Source organism: Aquarana catesbeiana, linkage group LG03 (genome assembly GCF_042186555.1).
Source record: "Aquarana catesbeiana isolate 2022-GZ linkage group LG03, ASM4218655v1, whole genome shotgun sequence".
In the NCBI taxonomy this organism is placed as follows: Eukaryota; Metazoa; Chordata; class Amphibia; order Anura; family Ranidae; genus Aquarana; species Aquarana catesbeiana.
The window spans coordinates 743,838,410-743,862,341 of NC_133326.1; the positions used below are offsets into that span (position 1 = coordinate 743,838,410).

Genomic DNA, 23,932 nt, shown 5'->3' on the forward strand with positions numbered 1-23,932 from the left:
CTCATTTCATGGCACACAATGAATGTCAGGAGAAGGACCTCGTGATACCCCCTACTCAGCTATACAATGGGGACACCAACATGAGATGGGGAATATGTACTGACCACCAATGAGAGAAGCATTTCTCCCACTGACCACCAGTCTAAAGGGGCTCTTCTCTAGTGACCACCAATGAGAGGAGCATTCCTCCCACTGACCACCAGTCTGAAGGGGCTCTTCTCTAGTGACCACCAATGAGAAGAGCATTCTGACCACCAGCCTAAAGGGGCTCTTCTCTAGTGACCTTCAATGTAAGGAGCATTCCTCCCACTGACCACCAGTCTAAAAGGGCTCTTCTCTAGTGACCACCAATGAGAGGAGCATTCCTCCCACTGACCACCAGTCTTAAGGGGCTCTTTCCATTGATCACCAATGAGAAGAGCATTCTTCCCACTGACCACCAGCTTAAAGGGGCTCTTCTCTAGTGACCACCATTGTAAGGAGCATTCCTCCCACTGACCACCAGTCTAAAGGGGCTCTTCTATACTGACCTCTGTTGTAAGGAGCATTACTCCCTCTGACCACCAGTCTAAAGGGGCTCTTCTCTAGTGACCACCAATGCAAGGAGCATTCCTCCCACTGGTCACAGTCTAAAGGGGCTCTTTCCACTGATCAGCATTGAGAAGAACATTTCTCCCACTGACCACCAGCCTAAAGGTGCTCTTCTCTAGTAACCACCAATGAGAGGAGCATCCCTCCCACTGGCCACAGTCTAAAGGGGTTCATCCCACTGATCACCAATGAGAAGAGCATTCTTCCCACTGACCACCAGTCTAAAGGGGTTCTTCTCTAGTGACCACTGTTGTAAGGAGCATTTCTCCCACTGAACACCAGTCTAAAGGGGCTCTTCTCTAGTGACCACCAATGAGAAGAGCATACCTCCCACTGACCACCAGCCTAAAGGGGCTCTTCTCTAGTGACCACTGTTGTAAGAAGCATTCCTCCCTCTGACCTCCAGTCTAAATGGGCTATTCTATACTGACCACTGTTGTAAGGAGCATTCCTCCCACTGACCACCAGCCTAAAGGGGCTCTTCTCTAGTGAGCACCAATGAGAGGAACATTCCTCCCACTGACCACCAGTCTGAAGGGGCTCTTCTCTAGTGACCACCAATGAGAGGAGCATCCCTCCCACTGGCCACAGTCTAAAGGGGTTCATCCCACTGATCACCAATGAGAAGAGCATTCTTCCCACTGACCACCAGTCTAAAGGGGCTCTTCTCTAGTGACCACTGTTGTAAGGAGCATTTCTCCCACTGAACACCAGTCTAAAGGGGCTCTTCTCTAGTGACCACCAATGAGAAGAGCATACCTCCCACTGACCACCAGTCTGAAGGGGCTCTTCTCTAGTGACCACCAATGAGAGGAGCATCCCTCCCACTGGCCACAGTCTAAAGGGGTTCATCCCACTGATCACCAATGAGAAGAGCATTCTTCCCACTGACCACCAGTCTAAAGGGGCTTTTCTCTAGTGACCACTGTTGTAAGGAGCATTTCTCCCACTGAACACCAGTCTAAAGGGGCTCTTCTCTAGTGACCACCAATGAGAAGAGCATACCTCCCACTGACCACCAGCCTAAAGGGGCTCTTCTCTAGTGACCACTGTTGTAAGAAGCATTCCTCCCTCTGACCTCCAGTCTAAATGGGCTATTCTATACTGACCACTGTTGTAAGGAGCATTCCTCCCACTGACCACCAGCCTAAAGGGGCTCTTCTCTAGTGAGCACCAATGAGAGGAACATTCCTCCCACTGACCACCAGTCTGAAGGGGCTCTTCTCTAGTGACCACCAATGAGAGGAGCATTCCTCCCACTGGTCACAGTCTAAAGGGGCTCTTCTCTAGTGACCACCAATGAGAGAAGCATTCCTCCCACTGACCACCAGTCTGAAGGGGCTCTTCTCTAGTCTCCCCCAATGTAAGGGATGTTCCCCAACACTCTTCCATGAGCCACCAATGTTAGAGAGCACTGCACTCTCTTCCCTTCTTTCTGATATAATTATTATTAATTGCTTCATTTCATTATAATTACTGAGAATAATGTTCTGAAGATCAGCCCCGAGTGTCAGATACTCTATTCTTATACCTCATCCTATCCTGTCCACCCCACTGTACTCTTATCTGGAGGTATGATAATCATTGCTTGAGGTTCCTCCGTACTGATCACCCCACTGTATCCCGATCTGGAGGTATAATAGCCATTGGTCTGGGATCCTCTCTACTGATCACTCCAATGTACCCCGATCTGGAGGTATGATAATCATTGGTTGGGGTTCCTCCTTACTGGACACCCCAATGTACCCTGATCTGGAGGTATGATAGTCAATGGTTGGGGTTCCTCCTTACTGATCCCCCCAATGTACCCCGATCTGGAGGTATGATGATCATTGCTTGGGGTTCCTCCTTACTGAGCACCCCAAAGTACCCTGATCTGTAGCTATAATAAGCATCGATAGGATTGCTCCTTACTGTACACCCCAATGTACCCCAATCTGGAGGTATAATAGCCATTGGTCTGGGATCCTCTCTACTAATCACTCCAATGTACCCTCATCTGGAGGTATAATAGTCATTGGTTGGGGTTCCCAGTGATCTGAATGTGATTTGTGGGGTTCCTTCATGATAAACTGGTTAAGTAGGTCCCTCTAGTGAAGGTGTTGGATGAGTTGAAAAGGGCGGACATGTCTCAGGCACAGCGAGGGTTAATCTTGATGGGGAACCCTGGCACGAATGGTTGTGGTATTAGTGCTCTGGATTAGTCCCGGATTAGTGTCACCGTCTGTCACTCCTGCAGATGACACAATAAGTGCAGACGGAGATGATAACAGGGTGACCACCTGCCGATCTATTAATGTGCTGATCTAGGAGAGGGGGGTTCCATGGACCTCATGAAGTAACAGTTATTATGTCAAATATAAAATGTAAGTACTATCTGTAAAGGTAATGTAAAGTATGAAGCTGTTCAAGAGTAAATGTTGATAAAAGAAGAAAGCTCTCCGGGATGTTTGTCAAAGGACGGGGGTACTGGAAGGAGGGAAGCTGAAAAACACGTGAGCCCATGGTGCATCTTCAGAAATCAACCAGCAAGCTGGCAGATTGTCACCAGAACCCCAACATCCCCAGTCCAGTCACAGATAAAGGCTATGCAACAGCACACATGATCACACCATTGCCTCCGAAATGTCTAGGAGGCAAGCCCACAGTGGTTAGCTAACCAAGTCCAGGACTTTGGTGTAGGAGGGAATGAGGAGAGCTTATTCTAAGCAAGTAAACCATAGACTTGTCACAGACTGCAATACTTGAGGCCACCACTAGAGGGAGACTCCAACCAAATAGCTGACGCCACCACTATAGGGGGACTTCACCCAAATACCTGAGGCCAACACTAGAGGAGGACTCCACGGAAACACCCAAGGTCACCACTAGAGGAGGACTCCACCGAAACACCTAAGGCCACCACTAGAGGGGGATGCCACCCAACTACCTGGGGAAAGTGCTGGAAGGAGACTTCACTCAAATACCTGAGGCCATCACTCCAGGGGGACAGAACCCAAATACCTGAGAACACAACTAGAGGGAGAGTCCACCAAAACACCTGAGGCCAGCCCTAGAGGTCAATGCCACCCAAATACCTGAGGCCACCGCTAGAAGGAGACTCCACCCAAATACCTGAGGCCATTACTCCAGGGGGACAGCACCCAAATACCTGAGAACACAACTAGAGGGAGAGTCCACCAAAATACCTGAGGCCACCACTAGAGGTCGATGCCACCCAAGCACCTGAGGCCACCGCTAGAGTGGGATGCCACCCAACTACCTGGGAAAAGTGTTAGAAGGAGACTCCACTCAAATACCTGAGGCCATTACTCCAGGGGGACAGCACCCAAATACATGAGAACAAAACTAGAGGGAGAGTCCACCAAAACACTTGAGGCCAGCCTTAGAGGTCAATGCCACCCAAATACCTGAGGCCACCGCTAGAAGGAGACTCCACCCAAATATCTGAGGCCACCGCTAGAAGGAGACTCCACCCAAATACCTGAGGTCATTGCTCCAGGGGGACAGCACCCAAATACCTGAGAACACAACTAGAAGGAGACTTCACCCAAATACCTGAGGCCATTACTCCAGGGGGACAGCACCCAAATACCTGTGAACACAACTAGAGGGAGACTCCACCCAAATACCTGAGGCCATTGCTCCAGGGGGACAGCACCCAAATACCTGAGAACACAACTAGAGGGAGAGTCCACCAAAATACCTGAGGCCACCACTAGAGGTCGATGCCACCCAAGCACCTGAGGCCACCGCTAGAGTGGGATGCCACCCAACTACCTGGGAAAAGTGTTAGAAGGAGACTCCACTCAAATACCTGAGGCCATTACTCCAGGGGGACAGCACCCAAATACATGAGAACACAACTAGAGGGAGAGTCCACCAAAACACTTGAGGCCAGCCTTAGAGGTCAATGCCACCCAAATACCTGAGGCCACCGCTAGAAGGAGACTCCACCCAAATATCTGAGGCCACCGCTAGAAGGAGACTCCACCCAAATACCTGAGGCCATTGCTCCAGGGGGACAGCACCCAAATACCTGAGAACACAACTAGAAGGAGACTCCACCCAAATACCTGAGGCCATTACTCCAGGGGGACAGCACCCAAATACCTGTGAACACAACTAGAGGGAGAGTCCACTAAAACACCTGAGGCCACCACTAGAGGGGGATGCCACCCAACTACATGGGGAAAGTGCTAAAAGGAGACTTCACTCAAATACCTGAGGCCATTACTCCAGGGGGACAGAACCCAAATACCTAAAAACACAACTAGAGGGAGAATCCACCAAAATACCTAAGGCCACCACTAGAGGTCAATGCCACCCAAATACCTGAGGCCATGACTAGAAGGAGACTCCACCCAAATACCTGAGGCCATTACTACAGGGGGACAGAACCCAAATACCTGAAAACACAACTAGAGGGAGAATCCACCAAAATACCTAAGGCCACCACTAGAGGTCAATGCCACCCAAATACCTGAGGCCACCGCTAGAAGGAGACTCCACCCAAATACCTGAGGGCACTGCTAGAAGGAGGCTCCACCCAAATACCTGAGGCCATTACTCCAGGGGGACAGCACCCAAATACCTGAGAACACAACTAGAGGGAGAGTCCACCAAAACACCTGAGGCCAGCCTTAGAGGTCAATGCCACCCAAATACCTGAAGCCACCGCTAGAAGGAGACTCCACCCAAATACCTGAGGCCACCGCTAGAAGGAGACTCCACCCAAATACCTGAGGCCATTACTCCAGGGGGACAGCACCCAAATACCTGAGAACACAACTAGAGGAGGAGTCCACCAAAACACCTGAGGCCACCACTAGAGGGGGATGCCACCCAATTACCTGAGGCCATGACTAGAAGGAGACTCCACCCAAATACCTGAGGCCATTACTCCAGGGGGACAGCACCCAAATACCTGAGAACACAACTAGTGGGAGAGTCCACCAAAACACCTGAGGCCAGCACTAGAGGTCAATGCCACCCAATTACCTGAGGCCATGACTAGAAGGAGACTCCACCCAAATACCTGAGGCCATTACTCCAGGGGGACAGCACCCAAATACCTGTGAACACAACTAGAGGGAGAGTCCACCAAAATACCTGAGGCCACCACTAGAGGGGGATGCCACCCAACTACATGGTGAAAGTGCTAAAAGGAGACTTCACTCAAATACCTGAGGCCATTACTCCAGGGGGACAGCACCCAAATACCTGAGAACACAACTAGAGGGAGAGTCCACCAAAATACCTGAGGCCACCACTAGAGGTCGATGCCACCCAAGCACCTGAGGCCACCGCTAGAGTGGGATGCCACCCAACTACCTGGGAAAAGTGTTAGAAGGAGACTCCACTCAAATACCTGAGGCCATTACTCCAGGGGGACAGCACCCAAATACATGAGAACACAACTAGAGGGAGAGTCCACCAAAACACCTGAGGCCAGCCTTAGAGGTCAATGCCACCCAAATACCTGAGGCCACCGCTAGAAGGAGACTCCACCCAAATATCTGAGGCCACCGCTAGAAGGAGACTCCACCCAAATACCTGAGGCCATTGCTCCAGGGGGACAGCACCCAAATACCTGAGAACACAACTAGAGGGAGAGTCCACCAAAATACCTGAGGCCACCACTAGAGGTAGACGCCACCCAAGCACCTGAGGCCACCGCTAGAGTGGGATGCCACCCAACTACCTGGGAAAAGTGTTAGAAGGAGACTCCACTCAAATACCTGAGGCCATTACTCCAGGGGGACAGCACCCAAATACATGAGAACACAACTAGAGGGAGAGTCCACCAAAACACTTGAGGCCAGCCTTAGAGGTCAATGCCACCCAAATACCTGAGGCCACCGCTAGAAGGAGACTCCACCCAAATATCTGAGGCCACTGCTAGAAGGAGACTCCACCCAAATACCTGAGGCCATTGCTCCAGGGGGACAGCACCCAAATACCTGAGAACACAACTAGAAGGAGACTCCACCCAAATACCTGAGGCCATTACTCCAGGGGGACAGCACCCAAATACCTGTGAACACAACTAGAGGGAGAGTCCACTAAAACACCTGAGGCCACCACTAGAGGGGGATGCCACCCAACTACATGGGGAAAGTGCTAAAAGGAGACTTCACTCAAATACCTGAGGCCATTACTCCAGGGGGACAGAACCCAAATACCTAAAAACACAACTAGAGGGAGAATCCACCAAAATACCTAAGGCCACCACTAGAGGTCAATGCCACCCAAATACCTGAGGCCATGACTAGAAGGAGACTCCACCCAAATACCTGAGGCCATTACTACAGGGGGACAGAACCCAAATACCTGAAAACACAACTAGAGGGAGAATCCACCAAAATACCTAAGGCCACCACTAGAGGTCAATGCCACCCAAATACCTGAGGCCACCGCTAGAAGGAGACTCCACCCAAATACCTGAGGCCACTGCTAGAAGGAGGCTCCACCCAAATACCTGAGGCCATTACTCCAGGGGGACAGCACCCAAATACCTGAGAACACAACTAGAGGGAGAGTCCACCAAAACACCTGAGGCCACCACTAGAGGGGGATGCCACCCAATTACCTGAGGCCATGACTAGAAGGAGACTCCACCCAAATACCTGAGGCCATTACTCCAGGGGGACAGCACCCAAATACATGAGAACACAACTAGTGGGAGAGTCCACCAAAACACCTGAGGCCAGCACTAGAGGTCAATGCCACCCAATTACCTGAGGCCATGACTAGAAGGAGACTCCACCCAAATACCTGAGGCCATTACTCCAGGGGGACAGCACCCAAATACCTGTGAACACAACTAGAGGGAGAGTCCACCAAAATACCTGAGGCCACCACTAGAGGGGGATGCCACCCAACTACATGGGGAAAGTGCTAAAAGGAGACTTCACTCAAATACCTGAGGCCATCACTCCAGGGGGACAGAACCCAAATACCTGAAAACACAACTAGAGGGAGAGTCCACCAAAATACCTAAGGCCACCACTAGAGGTCAGTGCCACCCAAATACCTGAGGCCACCGCAAGAAGGAGACTCCACCCAAATACCTGAGGCCACCGCTAGAAGGAGACTCCACCCAAATACCTGAGGCCACCGCTAGAAGGAGACTCCACCCAAATACCTGAGGCCATTACTCCAGGGGGACAGCACCCAAATACCTGTGAACACAACTAGAGGGAGAGTCCACCAAAATACCTGAGGCCACCACTAGAGGGGGATGCCACCCAACTACATGGTGAAAGTGCTAAAAGGAGACTTCACCCAAATACCTGAGGCCATCACTCCAGGGGGACAGAACCCAAATACCTGAGAACACAATTAGATCCATCAATTTTCCTGGGGACGGGAGACCAAGCGTAATACACAGACCCCGCGATCCATCGATCTCTCCGGGGATAGGAGACCGAATGTAAAAAACAGAAGACAGATTCGTTTTTATCATTTAATAGAGAGATACAATGTAAATCGATCACACAGATAACGACATACACATTATAGAGATTGACTCTGAAATGAAACAAAAGAAAAAGCCGAAGTAAATGTTTATCCTGCAGGGGGTGGGGGGAGGGGAGCACACTGGTCAGGTCCAGAACTGTCTCCATACCAATCACCACGTCCATATACTCCTCCATTCATGGAGATATTGATGTGGGCGGGACTCCAACCCTCAGCCAATCAATCCCAAGGGAGCACCTGTCACTGTGTACAGGGACAGAGTCTCTAGGTGCAGGGACATTGTCTCTAGGTGCAGGGACATTGTCTCTAGGCGCAGGGACAGAGTCTCTAGGCACAGGGACAGAGTCTCTAGGCGCAGGGACAGAGTCTCTAGGCGCAGGGACAGAGTCTCTAGGCGCAGGGACAGAGTCTCTAGGTGCAGGGACATGGTCTCTAGGCGAGGAGACAGAGTCTCTAGGTTAATGAACAGAGTCTCTAGGTGAAGGGACAGAGTCTCTAGATAAAGGGACAGAGTCTCTAGGTGAAGGGACATGGTCTCTAGGTGCAGGGACAGGGTCTCTAGATGCAGGGACAGGGTCTTTAGATGCAGGGACAGAGTCTCTGGGTGCAAGGACAGAGTCTCTAGGTGCAGGGACAGAGTCTCTAGGTGCAGGGACAGGGTCTCTAGGCACAGGGGCAGAGTCTCTAGGTGCAGGGACAGAGTCTCTAGGCGCAGGGACATTGTCTCTAGGCGCAGGGACAGAGTCTCAAGGCGCAGGGACAGAGTTTCTAGGCGCAGGGGCAGAGTCTCTAGGTGCAGGGGGAGAGTCTCTAGGTGCAGGGGGAGAGTCTCTAGGTGCAGGGGCAGAGTCTCTAGGTGCAGGGGCAGAGTCTCTAGGTGCAGGGACAGAGTCTCAAGGCGCAGGGACAGAGTTTCTAGGCGCAGGGACAGAGTCTCTAGGCGCAGGGACATGGTCTCTAGGTGCAGGGACAGAGTCTCTAGGTGCAGGGACAGAGTCTCTAGGTGCAGGGGCAGAGTCTCTAGGTGCAGGGGCAGAGTCTCTAGGCGCAGGGACATTGTCTCTAGGCGCAGAGGCAGAGTCTCTAGGTGCAGGGACAGAGTCTCTAGGTGCAGGGGGAGAGTCTCTAGGCGCGGGGACATTGTCTCTAGGTGCAGGGGCAGAGTCTCTAGGTGCAGGGGTGACAGAGTCTCTAGGTGCAGGGGGAGAGTCTCTAGGTGCAGGGGCAGAGTCTCTAGGCGCAGGGGCAGAGTCTCTAGGCGCAGGGGCAGAGTCTCTAGGTGCAAGGACAGAGTCTCTAGGTGAAGGGACAGAGTCCCTAGGTGCAGGGACATGGTCTCTAGTGAAGGGACAGAGTCTCAAGGTGCTGGGACAGAGTCTCTAGGTGCAGGGACAGAGTCTCTAGGTGCAGGGACAGAGACTCTAGGTGCAGGGACATGGTCTCTAGGTGAAGGGACAGAGTCTATAGGTGAAGGGACATGGTCTCTAGGTGCAGGGACATGGTCTCTAGGTGCAGGGACATGGTCTCTAGGTGAAGAGACAGAGTCTCTAGGTTAATGAACAGAGTCTCTAGGTGAAGGGACAGAGTCTCTAGGTAAAGGGACAGTGTCTCTAGGTAAAGGGACAGAGTCTCTAGGTGAAGGGACATGGTCTCTAGGTGCAGGGGGGACAGGGTCTCTAGGTGCAGGGGGGACAGGGTCTCTAGATGCAGGGACAGGGTCTTTAGATGCAGGGACAGAGTCTCTGGGTGCAGGGACAGAGTCTCTAGGTGCAGGGACAGAGTCTCTAGGTGCAGGGACAGGGTCTCTAGGTGCAGGGACAGAGTCTCTAGGTGAAAGGGACAGAGTTTCTAGGTGCAGGGACATGGTCTCTAGGTGCAGTGACATGGTCTCTAGGCGCAGGGGCAGAGTCTCTAGGTGCAGGGACAGAGTCTCTAGGTGCAGGGACAGAGTCTCTAGGTGCAGGGACAGGGTCTCTAGGTGCAGGGACAGAGTCTCTAGGTGCAGGGACAGGGTCTCTAGGTGCAGGGACAGAGTCTCTAGGTGAAAGGGACAGAGTTTCTAGGTGCAGGGACATGGTCTCTAGGTGCAGTGACATGGTCTCTAGGTGCAGGGACAGGGTCTCTAGGTACAGGGGGAGAGGGGCAACTAGGTACAGGGGGGACAGGGTCTCTAGGTACAAGGGGACAGGGTCTCTAGGTACAGGGGGACAGGGTCTCTAGGTACAGGGGGGACAGGGTCTCTAGGTACAGGGGGGACAGGGTCTCTAGGTACAAGGGGACAGGGTCTCTAGGTACAGGGGGGGCAGGGTCTCTAGGTACAGGGGGGGCAGGGTCTCTAGGTACAGGGGGACAGGGTCTCTAGGTACAGGGGGGACAGGGTCTCTAGGTACAGGGGGGGGCAGGGTCTCTAGGTACAGGGGGGGCAGGGTCTCTAGGTACAGGGGGGGCAGGGTCTCTAGGTACAGGGGGACAGGGTCTCTAGGTACAGGGGGGACAGGGTCTCTAGGTACAGGGGGGACAGGGTCTCTAGGTACAGGGGGGACAGGGTCTCTAGGTGCAGGGACAGGGTCTCTAGGTGCAGGGGCAGAGTTTCTAGGTGCAAGGACAGAGTGTCTAGGTGCAAGGACAGAGTCTCTAGGTGCAGGGACATGGTCTCTAGGTGCAGGGGGACATGGTCTCTAGGTGCAGGGACATAGTCTCTAGGTGAAGGGACGGAGTCTCTAGGTGCAGGGACAGGGTCTCTAGGTGCAGGGACATGGTCTCTAGGTGCAGGGACAGAGTCTCTAGGTGCAGGGACATGGTCTCTAGGTGCAGGGGCAGGGTCTCTAGATGCAGGGACATGGTCTCTAGGTGCAGGGACAGGGTCTCTAGATGCAGGGACAGGGTCTCTAGATGCAGGGACATGGTCTCTAGGTGCAGGGACAGGGTCTCTAGATGCAGGGACAGGGTCTCTAGGTGCAGGGACAGGGTCTCTAGGTGCAGGGACAGGGTCTCTAGATGCAGGGACATGGTCTCTAGGTGCAGGGACAGGGTCTCTAGATGCAGGGACAGGGTCTCTAGATGCAGGGACATGGTCTCTAGGTGAAAGGGACAGAGTTTCTAGGTGCAGGGACATGGTCTCTAGGTGCAGTGACATGGTCTCTAGGTGCAGGGACAGGGTCTCTAGGTACAGGGGGACAGGGTCTCTAGGTACAGGGGGACAGGGTCTCTAGGTACAGGGGGGACAGGGTCTCTAGGTACAAGGGGACAGGGTCTCTAGGTACAGGGGGACAGGGTCTCTAGGTGCAGGGACAGAGTCTCTAGATGCAGGGACAGGGTCTCTAGGTGCAGGGACATGGTCTCTAGTGAAGGGACAGAGTCTCAAGGTGCTGGGACAGAGTCTCTAGGTGCTGGGACAGAGTCTCTAGGTGCAGGGACAGATTCTCTAGGTGCAGGAACAGAGACTCTAGGTGCAGGGACAGAGACTCTAGGTGCAGGGACAGAGACTCTAGGTGCAGGGACATGGTCTCTAGGTGAAGGGACAGAGTCTATAGGTGAAGGGACAGAGTCTATAGGTGAAGGGACATGGTCTCTAGGTGCAGGGACATGGTCTCTAGGTGCAGGGACATGGTCTCTAGGTGAAGGGACAGAGTCTATAGGTGAAGGGACAGAGTCTATAGGTGAAGGGACATGGTCTCTAGGTGCAGGGACATGGTCTCTAGGTGCAGGGACATGGTCTCTAGGTGAAGGGACAGAGTCTCTAGGTGAAGGGACATGGTCTCTAGGTGCAGGGGGGACAGGGTCTTTAGATGCAGGGACAGAGTCTCTGGGTGCAGGGACAGAGTCTCTGGGTGCAGGGACAGAGTCTCTAGGTGCAGGGACAGAGTCTCTAGGTGCAGGGACAGAGTCTCTAGGTGCAGGGACAGGGTCTCTAGGTGAAAGGGACAGAGTTTCTAGGTGCAGGGACATGTTCTCTAGGTGCAGTGACATGGTCTCTAGGTGCAGGGACAGGGTCTCTAGGTACAGGGGGACAGGGTCTCTAGGTACAGGGGGACAGGGTCTCTAGGTACAGCGGGGACAGGGTCTCTAGGTACAAGGGGACAGGGTCTCTAGGTACAGGGGGACAGGGTCTCTAGGTACAGGGGGGACAGGGTCTCTAGGTACAGGGGGGACAGGGTCTCTAGGTACAGGGGGGGCAGGGTCTCTAGGTACAGGGGGGGCAGGGTCTCTAGGTACAGGGGGACAGGGTCTCTAGGTACAGGGGGACAGGGTCTCTATGTACAGGGGGGACAGGGTCTCTAGGTGCAGGGACAGGGTCTCTAGGTGCAGGGGCAGAGTTTCTAGGTGCAAGGACAGAGTCTCTAGGTTCAAGGACAGAGTCTCTAGGTGCAGGGACATGGTCTCTAGGTGCAGGGGGACATGGTCTCTAGGTGCGGGGACATGGTCTCTAGGTGAAGGGACGGAGTCTCTAGGTGCAGGGACAGGGTCTCTAGGTGCAGGGACATGGTCTCTAGGTGCAGGGACATGGTCTCTAGGTGCAGGGGCAGGGTCTCTAGATGCAGGGACATGGTCTCTAGGTGCAGGGACAGGGTCTCTAGATGCAGGGACAGGGTCTCTAGATGCAGGGACATGGTCTCTAGGTGCAGGGACAGGGTCTCTAGATGCAGGGACAGGGTCTCTAGGTGCAGGGACAGGGTCTCTAGGTGCAGGGACAGGGTCTCTAGATGCAGGGACTTGGTCTCTAGGTGCAGGGACAGGGTCTCTAGATGCAGGGACAGGGTCTCTAGGTGCAGGGACAGGGTCTCTAGATGCAGGGACATGGTCTCTAGGTGCAGGGACAGAGTCTCTAGATGCAGGGACAGGGTCTCTAGGTGCAGGGACAGGGTCTCTAGATGCAGGGACAGGGTCTCTAGATGCAGGGACATGGTCTCTAGGTGCAGGGACAGGGTCTCTAGATGCAGGGGCAGGGTCTCTAGGTGCAGGGGCAGGGTCTCTAGGTGCAGGGACAGAGTCTCTAGGTGCAGGGACAGGGTCTCTAGGTGCAGGGACAGAATCTCTAGGTGCAGGGGCAGAGTCTCTAGGTGCAAGGACAGAGTCTCTAGGTGCAGGGACAGGGTCTCTAGGTGCAGGGACATGGTCTCTAGGTGCAGGGACATGGTCTCTAGGTGCAGGGGGACATGGTCTCTAGGTGCAGGGACATAGTCTCTAGGTGAAGGGACGGAGTCTCTAGGTGCAGGGACAGGGTCTCTAGGTGCAGGGACATGGTCTCTAGGTGCAGGGACAGAGTCTCTAGATGCAGGGACATGGTCTCTAGGTGCAGGGGCAGGGTCTCTAGATGCAGGGACATGGTCTCTAGGTGCAGGGACAGGGTCTCTAGGTGCAGGGACAGAGTCTCTAGATGCAGGGACAGAGTCTCTAGATGCAGGGGCAGGGTCTCTAGGTGCAGGGACAGGGTCTCTAGGTGCAGGGACAGAGTCTCTAGATGCAGGGACAGAGTCTCTAGATGCAGGGACATGGTCTCTAGGTGCAGGGGCAGGGTCTCTAGATGCAGGGGCAGGGTCTCTAGGTGTAGGGACAGAGTCTCTAGGTGCAGGGACAGGGTCTCTAGATGCAGGGACAGGGTCTCTAGATGCAGGGACATGGTCTCTAGGTGCAGGGACAGAGTCTCTAGATGCAGGGACAGGGTCTCTAGGTGCAGGGACAGGGTCTCTAGGTGCAGGGACAGAGTCTCTAGATGCAGGGACAGGGTCTCTAGATGCAGGGACATGGTCTCTAGGTGCAGGGACAGAGTCTCTAGGTGCAGGGACAGGGTCTCTAGGTGCAGGGACTGGGTCTCTAGGTGCAAGGACATGTTGAAAAGTCCATCAGAACATGAAATCTGAGAAAGGACTGGTCTGTGGTGTCTCTAGGTTCAGAACTCTGTAGATGAGAGGTGCAGCAGAAGCAGAATCAGGAACCTTCATAACAGATGAATGGCAGCTCTTGTGTACAGCAGTTGGAGCCCCAGGTGAAATTCTGAGCGGGGGCCCCTGATATCATTCCACAGGCATTGGTGAAAGGGGTGTCAGGCTCTCCGGACTCCCAGTAGCTGAATCCCCCCCATAGCTGTCTGCCGATCCAGTACCAGTTACTTTTGAAGCGGTTGAACCTCAGCCCGATCCAGAAACCTGTACTGGGGGTGTAGGGGGACAGGAGGGCGGCCACGTTGTTCTGGTCCTGCTGAGACAATACTGCAGCCATGTCGGTAAAATTACTGCGGCAGTATAAACGTGCGTTCAACCACGACATGGGGGTCAAAACCAAGTGCAGCATACCTGGGGGGAGAGAAAATCACATGAAAGGGGGTAAGACATGGGGGTCAGTACCAAGTGCAGCATACCTGGGGGGAGAGAAAATCACATGAAAGGGGGTAAGACATGGGGGTCCGTACCAAGTGCAGCATACCTGGGGGGAGAGAAAATCACATGAAAGGGGGTAAGACATGGGGGGTCAGTACCAAGTGCAGCATACCTGGGGGGAGAGAAAATCACATGAGAGGGGGTAAGACATGGGGGTCAGTACCAAGTGCAGCATACCTGGGGGGAGAGAAAATCACATGAGAGGGGGTAAGACATGGGGGTCAGTACCAAGTGCAGCATACCTATTGGGGAAAGAGTGATAAGGCATGGGTGGAGGTTCTCAGTGCCCGGTGGAGGCTTAATAAAAATTGCCCCATTGGTGCCCTTTGGTCACTAGGAGAGGGAGGTGGACCAGTAAGGAGGGCTCAGTGGGTTGATGGGAGGGTGGGTGTCAGGTAGGAGCACATGACCCAATGGGCGACCTTTCTGCTTTCCTAGCCAAGTAAGAGATGTTACCCATCACATGGGACTGGCATATGGGGGGGGGCCTTGTGAAGTCAACGTACATACACAGGGATTTAAAAAAAGGGGGACAGTGGGTACTACGAGAAGTCCTCTATTGGGTGTCTTTGAAGACTGTTGGGAGAGGGAGGGACAGTAGCGGGGCTCTTAGTGCCATCAATACTAAAGGCCAGGCCGGGAAACCTTCTCTGATCCCCTCCTGCCTGCACTACGCTCTTTTCTTCCTCTTTGGGTTCATTCGGTTATTTACGGACATTCAGTTTTCTTCTTCTCAGTGGTGGGACTCGTGTTCAACATGGCCGATGAGATTCACCTATTCTTACATCAGGAATCACCAACCAGGTGGGTTATGTAATAAGGTTGCTAGCTTCAACCCAAATCATGACTGCAAGGGTTGAGCCTGTGGCAAATTCTGCGGGTTTAGAATTTGTGGTCTTGGGAAATTTATGGCTGAACTGACCACAGCCCCCTATTCCCATGAATAAAATAAGTTAGGCATCCATTAGTTGGGCCTATTCTTAGGCCTCCATTAGTTGGGCCTATTCTTAGGCCTCCATTAGTTGGGCCTATTCTTAGGCCTCCATTAGTTGGGCCTATTCTTAGGCCTCCATTAGTTGGGCCTATTCTTAGGCCTCCATTAGTTGGGCCTATTCTTAGGCCTCCATTAGTTGGGCCTATTGTTAGGCCTTTATTAGTTGGGCTTATTGTTAGGCATCCATTAGTTGGGCCTATTCTTAGGCCTCCATTAGTTGGGCCTATTGTTAGGCCTCCATTAGCTGGGCCTATTGTTAGGCCTCCATTAGTTGGGCCTATTGTTAGGCATCCATTAGTTGGGCCTATTTTTAGGCCTCCATTATTTGAGCATATTGTTAGGCATCCATTAGTTGGGCCTATTATCCCCAATGACAAATGTCCTGCTGCTGCTGGCCAATGTTACACTGCATTGTCCTCTGTTGTATCTTAGTCACATGTGTAATCAGGCTAAAAAAAATGAATTACTAACCAGGCCGACCCTGCTTAGCCTCTGAGATCAGAAGAGATCTTACAGTAGAGCCCCAGCCTGAGGTCTTTGTCTCTTGTTAAGTGTAATGGAGACTGTCCATCGCCAGGCCCCTCTGCAGTCACATAGTCTACAATAGCTGTAGTGTGCGTGCCATAAAAGATGATTACAGATTGTATTTGAATGATGGTTATGCAAATAATGTTTTACAATTGCAGCTTGGAAACATCCATAAAAGTCAGAAATTATACCTCCGGAAAGATCACCCACTACAAGGGAAACGTGACTGGCAGGTTTAGGTCATATAAAGCATGGTAAGAAGGGAAGGTTCTGGTCATATAATGCATGGTAAGAAGTGAAGGTTCCGGTCATAGAACACATGGTAGGAAGGGAGGGTTCTGGTCATAGAGCGTATGGTAAGAAGAGAAGGTTCAGGTTGTATAACTCATGGTAAGAAGGGAAGGTTCCAGTCATAGAGCGTATGGTAAGAGGGGATGGTTCAGGTTGTATAACACATGGTAAGAAGGGAAGGTTCTGGTCATATAACGCATGGTAAGAAGTGAAGGTTCCGGTCATAGAACACATGGTAGGAAGGGAAGGTTCTGGTCATAGAGCGTATGGTAAGAAGAGAAGGTTCAGGTTGTATAACTCATGGTAAGAAGGGAAGGTTCCAGTCATAGAGCGTATGGTAAGAGGGGATGGTTCAGGTTGTATAACACATGGTAAGAAGGGAAGGTTCTGGTCATATAACGCATGGTAAGAAGTGAAGGTTCCGGTCATAGAACACATGGTAGGAAGGGAAGGTTCTGGTCATAGAGCGTATGGTAAGAAGAGAAGGTTCAGGTTGTATAACTCATGGTAAGAAGGGAAGGTTCCAGTCATAGAGCGTATGGTAAGAGGGGATGGTTCAGGTTGTATAACACATGGTAAGAAGGGAAGGTTCTGGTCATATAACGCATGGTAAGAAGTGAAGGTTCCGGTCATAGAACACATGGTAGGAAGGGAAGGTTCTGGTCATAGAGCGTATGGTAAGAAGAGAAGGTTCAGGTTGTATAACTCATGGTAAGAAGGGAAGGTTCCAGTCATAGAGCGTATGGTAAGAGGGGATGGTTCAGGTTGTATAACACATGGTAAGAAGGGAAGGTTCTGGTCATATAACGCATGGTAAGAAGTGAAGGTTCCGGTCATAGAACACATGGTAGGAAGGGAAGGTTCTGGTCATAGAGCGTATGGTAAGAAGAGAAGGTTCAGGTTGTATAACTCATGGTAAGAAGGGAAGGTTCCAGTCATAGAGCGTATGGTAAGAGGGGATGGTTCAGGTTGTATAACACATGGTAAGAAGGGAAGGTTCCGGTCATAGAACACATGGTAAGAAGGGAAGGTTCTGGTCATAGAACACATGGTAAGAAGGGAAGGTTCCGGTCATAGAGCGTATGGTAAGAAGGAAAGGATCTGGTCATAGAAAACATGGTGAGAAGGGAAGGTTCAGGTTGTATAACACATGGTAAGAAGGGAAGGTTCCGGTCATAGAACACATGGTAAGAAGTGAAGGTTCCGGTCATAGAACACATGGTAGGAAGGGAAGGTTCTGGTCATAGAGCGTATGGTAAGAAGGGAAGGTCCAGGTTGTATAACTCATAGTAAGAAGGGAAGGTTCCAGTCATAGAGCGTATGGTAAGAAGGCAAGGTTCAGGTTGTATAACACATGGTAGGAAGGGAAGGTTCTGGTCATAGAGCGTATGGTAAGAAGGGAAGGTTCAGGTTGTATAACTCAGGGTAAGAAGGGAAGGTTCCAGTCATAGAGCGCATGGTAAGAAGGGAAGGTTCAGGTTGTATAACACATGGTAAGAAGGGAAGGTTCCAGTCTTAGAGCGTATGGTAAGAAGGGAAGGTTAAGGTTGTATAACACATGGTAAGAAGGAAAGGTTCCAGTCTTAGAGCGTATGGTAAGAAGGGAAGGTTAAGGTTGTATAACACATGGTAAGAAGGGAAGATTCTGGTCATATAAGGCATGATAAGAAGTAAAGTTTCCGGTCATAGAACACATGGTAAGAAGAGAGGGTTCAGGTTGTATAACTCATGGTAAGAAGGGAAGGTTCCAGTCATAGAGCGCATGGTAAGAAGGGAAGGTTCAGGTTGTATAACACATGGTAAGAAGGGAAGGTTCCGGTCATATAACGCATGGTAAGAAGAGAAGGTTCAGGTTGTATAACTCATGGTAAGAAGGGAAGGTTCTGGTCATAGAGGGTATGGTAAGAAGGGAAGGTTCAGGTTGTATAACTCAGGGCAAGAAGGGAAGGTTCCGGTCATATAACGCATGGTAAGAAGAGAAGGTTCAGGTTGTATAACTCATGGTAAGAAGGGAAGGTTCCAGTCATAGAGCGCATGGTAAGAAGGGAAGGTTCAGGTTGTATAACTCAGGGTAAGAAGGGAAGGTTCCGGTCATATAACGCATGGTAAGAAGAGAAGGATCAGGTTGTATAACTCATGGTAAGAAGGGAAGGCAGACAGAACTCAATAAATATGGGGAAGAACATAAGGAAAGATGGATCGGCATACCTAAAACCGCTCCATTGGGGCCTGTCCACACTTGTGACGCTGTGCTGAAGCTGGTAGAACCTGTCAGAAAAAGAACTGTATTAAAAAATGGGCCGACTGACAGAGCAATAGTCTCCAAGAACCGAGATACGTCTCACAGCACTGCCAACCCATTCTCTACACATGCCGGGCACCATGTCCCACACACAACTCACCTTCTCCATCACAGACATACATACATTTGCTTTCCAGTTCAGAAGTCAACTAGTTCACTCTAGTCCCAGATACCCTCACTTCTCCTATGACAGACATGGGCATTTTACAGCCCCCATGTTGCTTGTATTTTGAATGCGACTGCTATTTTTTTTCCAATTTACGTATGTACGTGCGTGCCTAGGCACCTTCACCATAATGTGCTGGGGAACAGGTGTCTACAAAAGATGGCAGCGGCCTAACTTGCACCCCCCCTCCAGGGTGTGTGACACTACACTATGGCTCTGGGGGAGGAATGTGGGTTTCCTAGACCAGTCAACAGGATGGCGGCAGCTGTGCTTCTGTCCTCATTTGTCTGGCAGACGTCAAGATAGCAGTGGTCACACTTCTGCCCTTTCCAAACAGCTTCAGCCATGTAGGAGGGGTGGCACCACAACTCGAATGACTGGGGTAGGCCATTGGAGGTGAGCAACAAGGATATGATGGGGGTGAGGGCATGTAGGAAGGTGTTGCCAGGTCCCGCTCTAGTCTCCACCCCACAGGTAAGGGACAGAGTCTATGCCCCCACTAGTCAGCTTTAACTTCATGTGAGGTCACATGCCAGGGGAGTGACCATAGAAAGGCTTCTCTGCTGGCCCCGTGTATGTTTGGCCCAAGGAAGTTCTAGATAACTATATTACATACGGGTTGGTTCCCGATATGGATTTGTATTTTATATATCATGTCAAGTTCTGTACACCCATACACCTGAGAAGTTTCCTTGAGCATGATTAAGTTCCACCTAATATTTCTGCCCTCCATATATTCCCAGTTTCTCATGTGGCCCTATTGGAAAATAAATTGTCCACCCCGATCCTTTGAGAGGAAGCAGATTATGAGACAAAAGAGGAGACTTGAGACATTATAAAACGACTTCCACTAATAAGGAGATAGAATCTCCGTGAGACTGAAACCTTTGCCTCCAGTTTGATCCCAATGGAATCTCCCAGATGGAAGGCCCTCCAGCTCTTGAGTCAGCCTCCAAACCTCGGCACAATGTTCTGATATCAGTAGAAGTGAATTATATCCCCACATGGGACATCAGAATAAAAGCGTGTATACTCGATAAGAGAGGTGTGGGTGCCATTTTGTGCTGAGTTGGGTTTTTGGTTGGCAATTCTAAATGACTTTTTACATTCTCAGATCTACACCCCAAAACCAGCTGAATTGTATTAATGACACCTCTAGGATAAAGGATGAGGTCCCATACATGTCCCAGTCAGAGGAGTGATGGGCGGGGAGGTTACAGATACACCCTGGCACTGATTCAGGAAATATGGCGGAAGACCAGTAAGAAAGCTGAAGACATTGGCAGGCAGTCTGGTGTACCTGTGACAGTTCCGGAGCTCTGGGATGATGATGTTGGTGATGTAGAGCTGGAGGTGCTGGAGGTACTGGATCTGGTGGAAGCTGTCAAAGAAAATGATCCATAATGAAAATCATGTGGGGTACAAACTTCTCACATCTCTATTGCCAAGCTCAGGTCTGTGTTTGCCAAAACAGCAAATCTCCGGCACACGCATAGCTCCTCCAAAATCTTCTTTATTGAACATGCACAAGAACACGGTACAACATTCTGAGGTGTTTCAGTCTCTTAAGGCCTTCATCAGTTGAAGCCCTTGGAGGCTTCAGCACATCAGAGGGTCATCCTGTGTTTTTGGGCGTGTTTAATAAAGAAGATTCTGGAGGAGTCGCATGTGTGCTGGAGATTTACTGTTTGATGGGCAATGCTGTTGTCGTGGAAGAGGACCACTCCACACACTGTTTGAGGGTGGAGGAGAGCCAAGGAGAAGTTGAATGGTGTACCTTTTTTGTTGAGGACTATGTTTGCAAGCTTTGGTGGCAGGGTCAGGCTTGGAGACCAGTAGCTATATTAGTAGAGAGGCTCCCACCAACCAGCAGGATAGGTATACAAGCAGGTCACCCTGGTAGATGGGGCAAGCTCAACCGAGGTGCAGACTCTAAGCACTAACCGGTGTTCACCAGAGCTCCTGATGGAGGGGATGGGTTTTGCTGCATGTTAGTACCAGGTTGCGGTCCTCAGGATCGCCCCACCAGGAGGGAAGCAAGCTGGGGTCCAGTAGCAGATAAAGCAGGTAGGGAGTGAGCAGAAGTGTAGTTGATAAACAAGCCAAATGTCTGTAACAAGTGATTGCAGGCTGGGATCAAAGGGAAGCATAGTCGAGGATCAAGCCAAAGGTCGGTAATGAGCAGTAGCGAAGATATGGATGTCAGCAGGAGTAACAAGAAGAAGATATCCGCTGGAGAGAGCTCAATAATCTGGCAAACAGGAAGTGCAAAGGCATGGCTAAAATAGGAGCTTTATGGGAGGAGCAAAGGGTTCAAGGTTCAAGACAAACAAGACACAAGGCAAGATTGGTCCAGGGAGCTGTCCAGCATCTCAGGTGGCTCAGCCAGAAGAGACATCGCCAGACACATTTGGACTTTGGAGATGGTCGACACAGACATACAAGCAAACCTTAGCTACCCAAGAAATGTAATATCATTGAGAGACGTTTATAATGTACAACCGTGGCCAAAAGTTTTGAGAATGACACAAATATTAATTTTCACAAAGTCTGCTGCCTCAGTGTTTTCAGATCTTTTTGTCAGATGTTACTATGGGATACCAAAGTATAATTACAAACCTTCCATACGTGTCAGAGGCGTTTACCGACAATTTACATGAAGTTTATGCAGTGGTGACCCTTCTTTTTCAAGACTTCTGCAGTTCTCCCTGGCAAGCTGTCAATCAACTTCTGGGCCACACCCTGATTGATGGCCCCCCATTCTTGCAAAAATCAATGCTTGGAGTTTGTCAGAATTTGTGAGTTTTTTGTTCACCTGTCTCTTGAGGATTGACCACAAGTTCTCAATGGGATTAAGGTCTGGGGAGTTTCCTGGCCATGGACCCAAAATTTCCATGTTTTGTTCCCCAAGACACTTAGTTATGACTTTTGCCGTATGGCAAGGTGCCCCATCATGCTGGAGAAGGCATTGTTCCTCACCCAACTCTTCTTGTATGGTTGGGAGAAGTTGCTCTTTGGGGATGTTTTTGTACCATTCTTTATTCATGGCTGTGTTCTTAGGAGCCCCTGCACTGCCTTGGCTGAGAAGCAAACCCTTAAGCAAAGAAGCAAACATGAATGGTCTCAGGATGCTTTACTGTTGGCATGACACAGGACTGGTAGTAACGCTCACCTTTTCTTCTCCAGACAAGGTTTTTTCCGGATGCCCTAGACAATCGGAAAGGGGATTCATCAGAGAAAATTACTTTCCCCCGGTCCTCAGCAGTCCAATCCCTGTACCTTTTGCAGAATATTAGTCTGTCCCGGATGTTTTTCCTGGAGAGAAGTGGCTTCTGTAATGCCCTCCTTGACACCAGACTGTCCTCCAAAAGTCTTCTCCTCACTGTGCGTGCCGATGTCCTCACACCTTCCTGCTGCCATTCCTGAGCAAGCTCTGCACTGGTGGTCCCCCCCTATCCTCCTCTGCACTGGTGGTGCCCCCCCCTACCCTTCTACCCTCCTCTGCACTGGTGGTGCCCCCCTATCCTCCTCTGCACTGGTGGTGCCCCCCCTACCCTCCTCTGCACTGGTGGTGCCCCCCTATCCTCCTCTGCACTGGTGGTGCCCCCCTATCCTCCTCTGCACTGGTGGTGCCCCCCCATCCTCATCTGCACTGGTGGTGTCCCCCTATCCTCATCTGCACTGGTGGTGCCCCCCTCTCCTCATCTGCACTGGTGGTGCCCCCCTCTCCTCCTCTGCACTGGTGGTGCCCCCCCTCTCCACTGGTGGTGCCCCCCCTCCTCCTCTGCACTGGTGGTGCCCCCACTCTCCCCCTCTGCACTGGTGGTGCCCCCCCTCTCCACTGGTGGTGCCCCCCCTCTTCCTCTGCCTGGTGGTGCCCCCCCTCTTCCTCTGCACTGGTGGTGCCCCCACTCTCCCCCTCTGCACTGGTGGTGCCCCCCCTCTGCACTGGTGGTGCCCCCCCTCTCCCCCTCTGCACTGGTGGTGCCCCCTCTCCCCTGGTGGTGCCCCCCCTCTCCCCCTCTGCACTGGTGGTGCCCCCCCTCTCCACTGGTGGTGCCCCCCCTCCTCCTCTGCACTGGTGGTGCCCCCCCTCTCCCCCTCTGCACTGGTGGTGCCCCCCCTCTCCACTGGTGGTGCCCCCCCCTCCTCTGCACTGGTGGTGCCCCCCTCTCCCCCTCTGCACTGGTGGTGCCCCCCCTCTTCCTCTGCACTGGTGGTGCCCCCCTCTCCTCCTCTGCACTGGTGGTGCCCCCCTCTCCTCCTCTGCACTGGTGGTGCCCCCCTCCTCCTCTGCACTGGTGGTGCCCCCCCTCTGCACTGGTGGTGCCCCCCCTCCTCCTCTGCACTGGTGGTGCCCCCCTCTCCCCCTCTGCACTGGTGGTGCCCCCCCTCTTCCTCTGCACTGGTGGTGCCCCCCCTCCTCCTCTGCACTGGTGGTGCCCCCCTCTCCCCCTCTGCACTGGTGGTGCCCCCCCTCTTCCTCTGCACTGGTGGTGCCCCCCCTCCTCCTCTGCACTGGTGGTGCCCCCCTCTCCCCCTCTGCACTGGTGGTGCCCCCCCTCTTCCTCTGCACTGGTGGTGCCCCCCCTCCTCCTCTGCACTGGTGGTGCCCCCCTCTCCCCCTCTGCACTGGTGGTGCCCCCCCTCTTCCTCTGCACTGGTGGTGCCCCCCTCTCCTCCTCTGCACTGGTGGTGCCCCCCTCTCCTCCTCTGCACTGGTGGTGCCCCCTTCCCGCAGCTGAATCAACTGTAGTAGACGGTCCTGGCGCTTGCTGGACTTTCTTGGGCGCCGTGAAGCCTTCTTCACAAATGCAGTGGAAATGTTTTTATGGGATGAAGTTCATTTTCATGGCAAAGAGGAACTTCATTTGTCTGATCGCTCTTCATAACATTCTGGAGTATATAACAAATCACCATCATAAAAACTGAGGCAGCAGACTTTGTGAAAATTAATATTTGTGTCATTCTCAAAACCTTTGTCCATGACTGTATTTAGAATGTGAAAAGGCCAACCATGAGAGTGAAGCCAGGAGGAGCTCAAGCCACTGTGGTCAGAGGGGTTCTGTCAGAAGATCCAGAGTTCTGGCCATGTGCTCACAGGCAACCTTCCTCCAGCCCAGACATGTGTACTGTGGCAACCAGGGAGGAATCTATCTAGTTCACTCTAATTCTGGATACCAGTGGTGTATGTACAAGGG

The 23,932-nt window shown here is 52.0% G+C and overlaps 1 protein-coding gene across 1 annotated transcript in view; it reads right to left on the reverse strand.

Annotated features, from left to right (window-relative positions):
• Nucleotides 1-13,671: 13,671 nt before the first annotated feature.
• Nucleotides 13,672-23,932, reverse strand: part of LOC141133886 (uncharacterized) — a 38,985-nt gene continuing 28,724 nt past the window's right edge. Inside the window, exons 5-7 of the mRNA XM_073623487.1 lie at nucleotides 20,032-20,112; nucleotides 18,472-18,531; nucleotides 13,672-14,366 (exon numbers count right to left, since the gene is read on the reverse strand). Of these exons, the coding sequence (XP_073479588.1) occupies nucleotides 14,002-14,366; nucleotides 18,472-18,531; nucleotides 20,032-20,112 (506 nt within the window). The 3' untranslated portion in view covers nucleotides 13,672-14,001. The remainder of the gene's footprint in view (nucleotides 14,367-18,471; nucleotides 18,532-20,031; nucleotides 20,113-23,932) is intronic.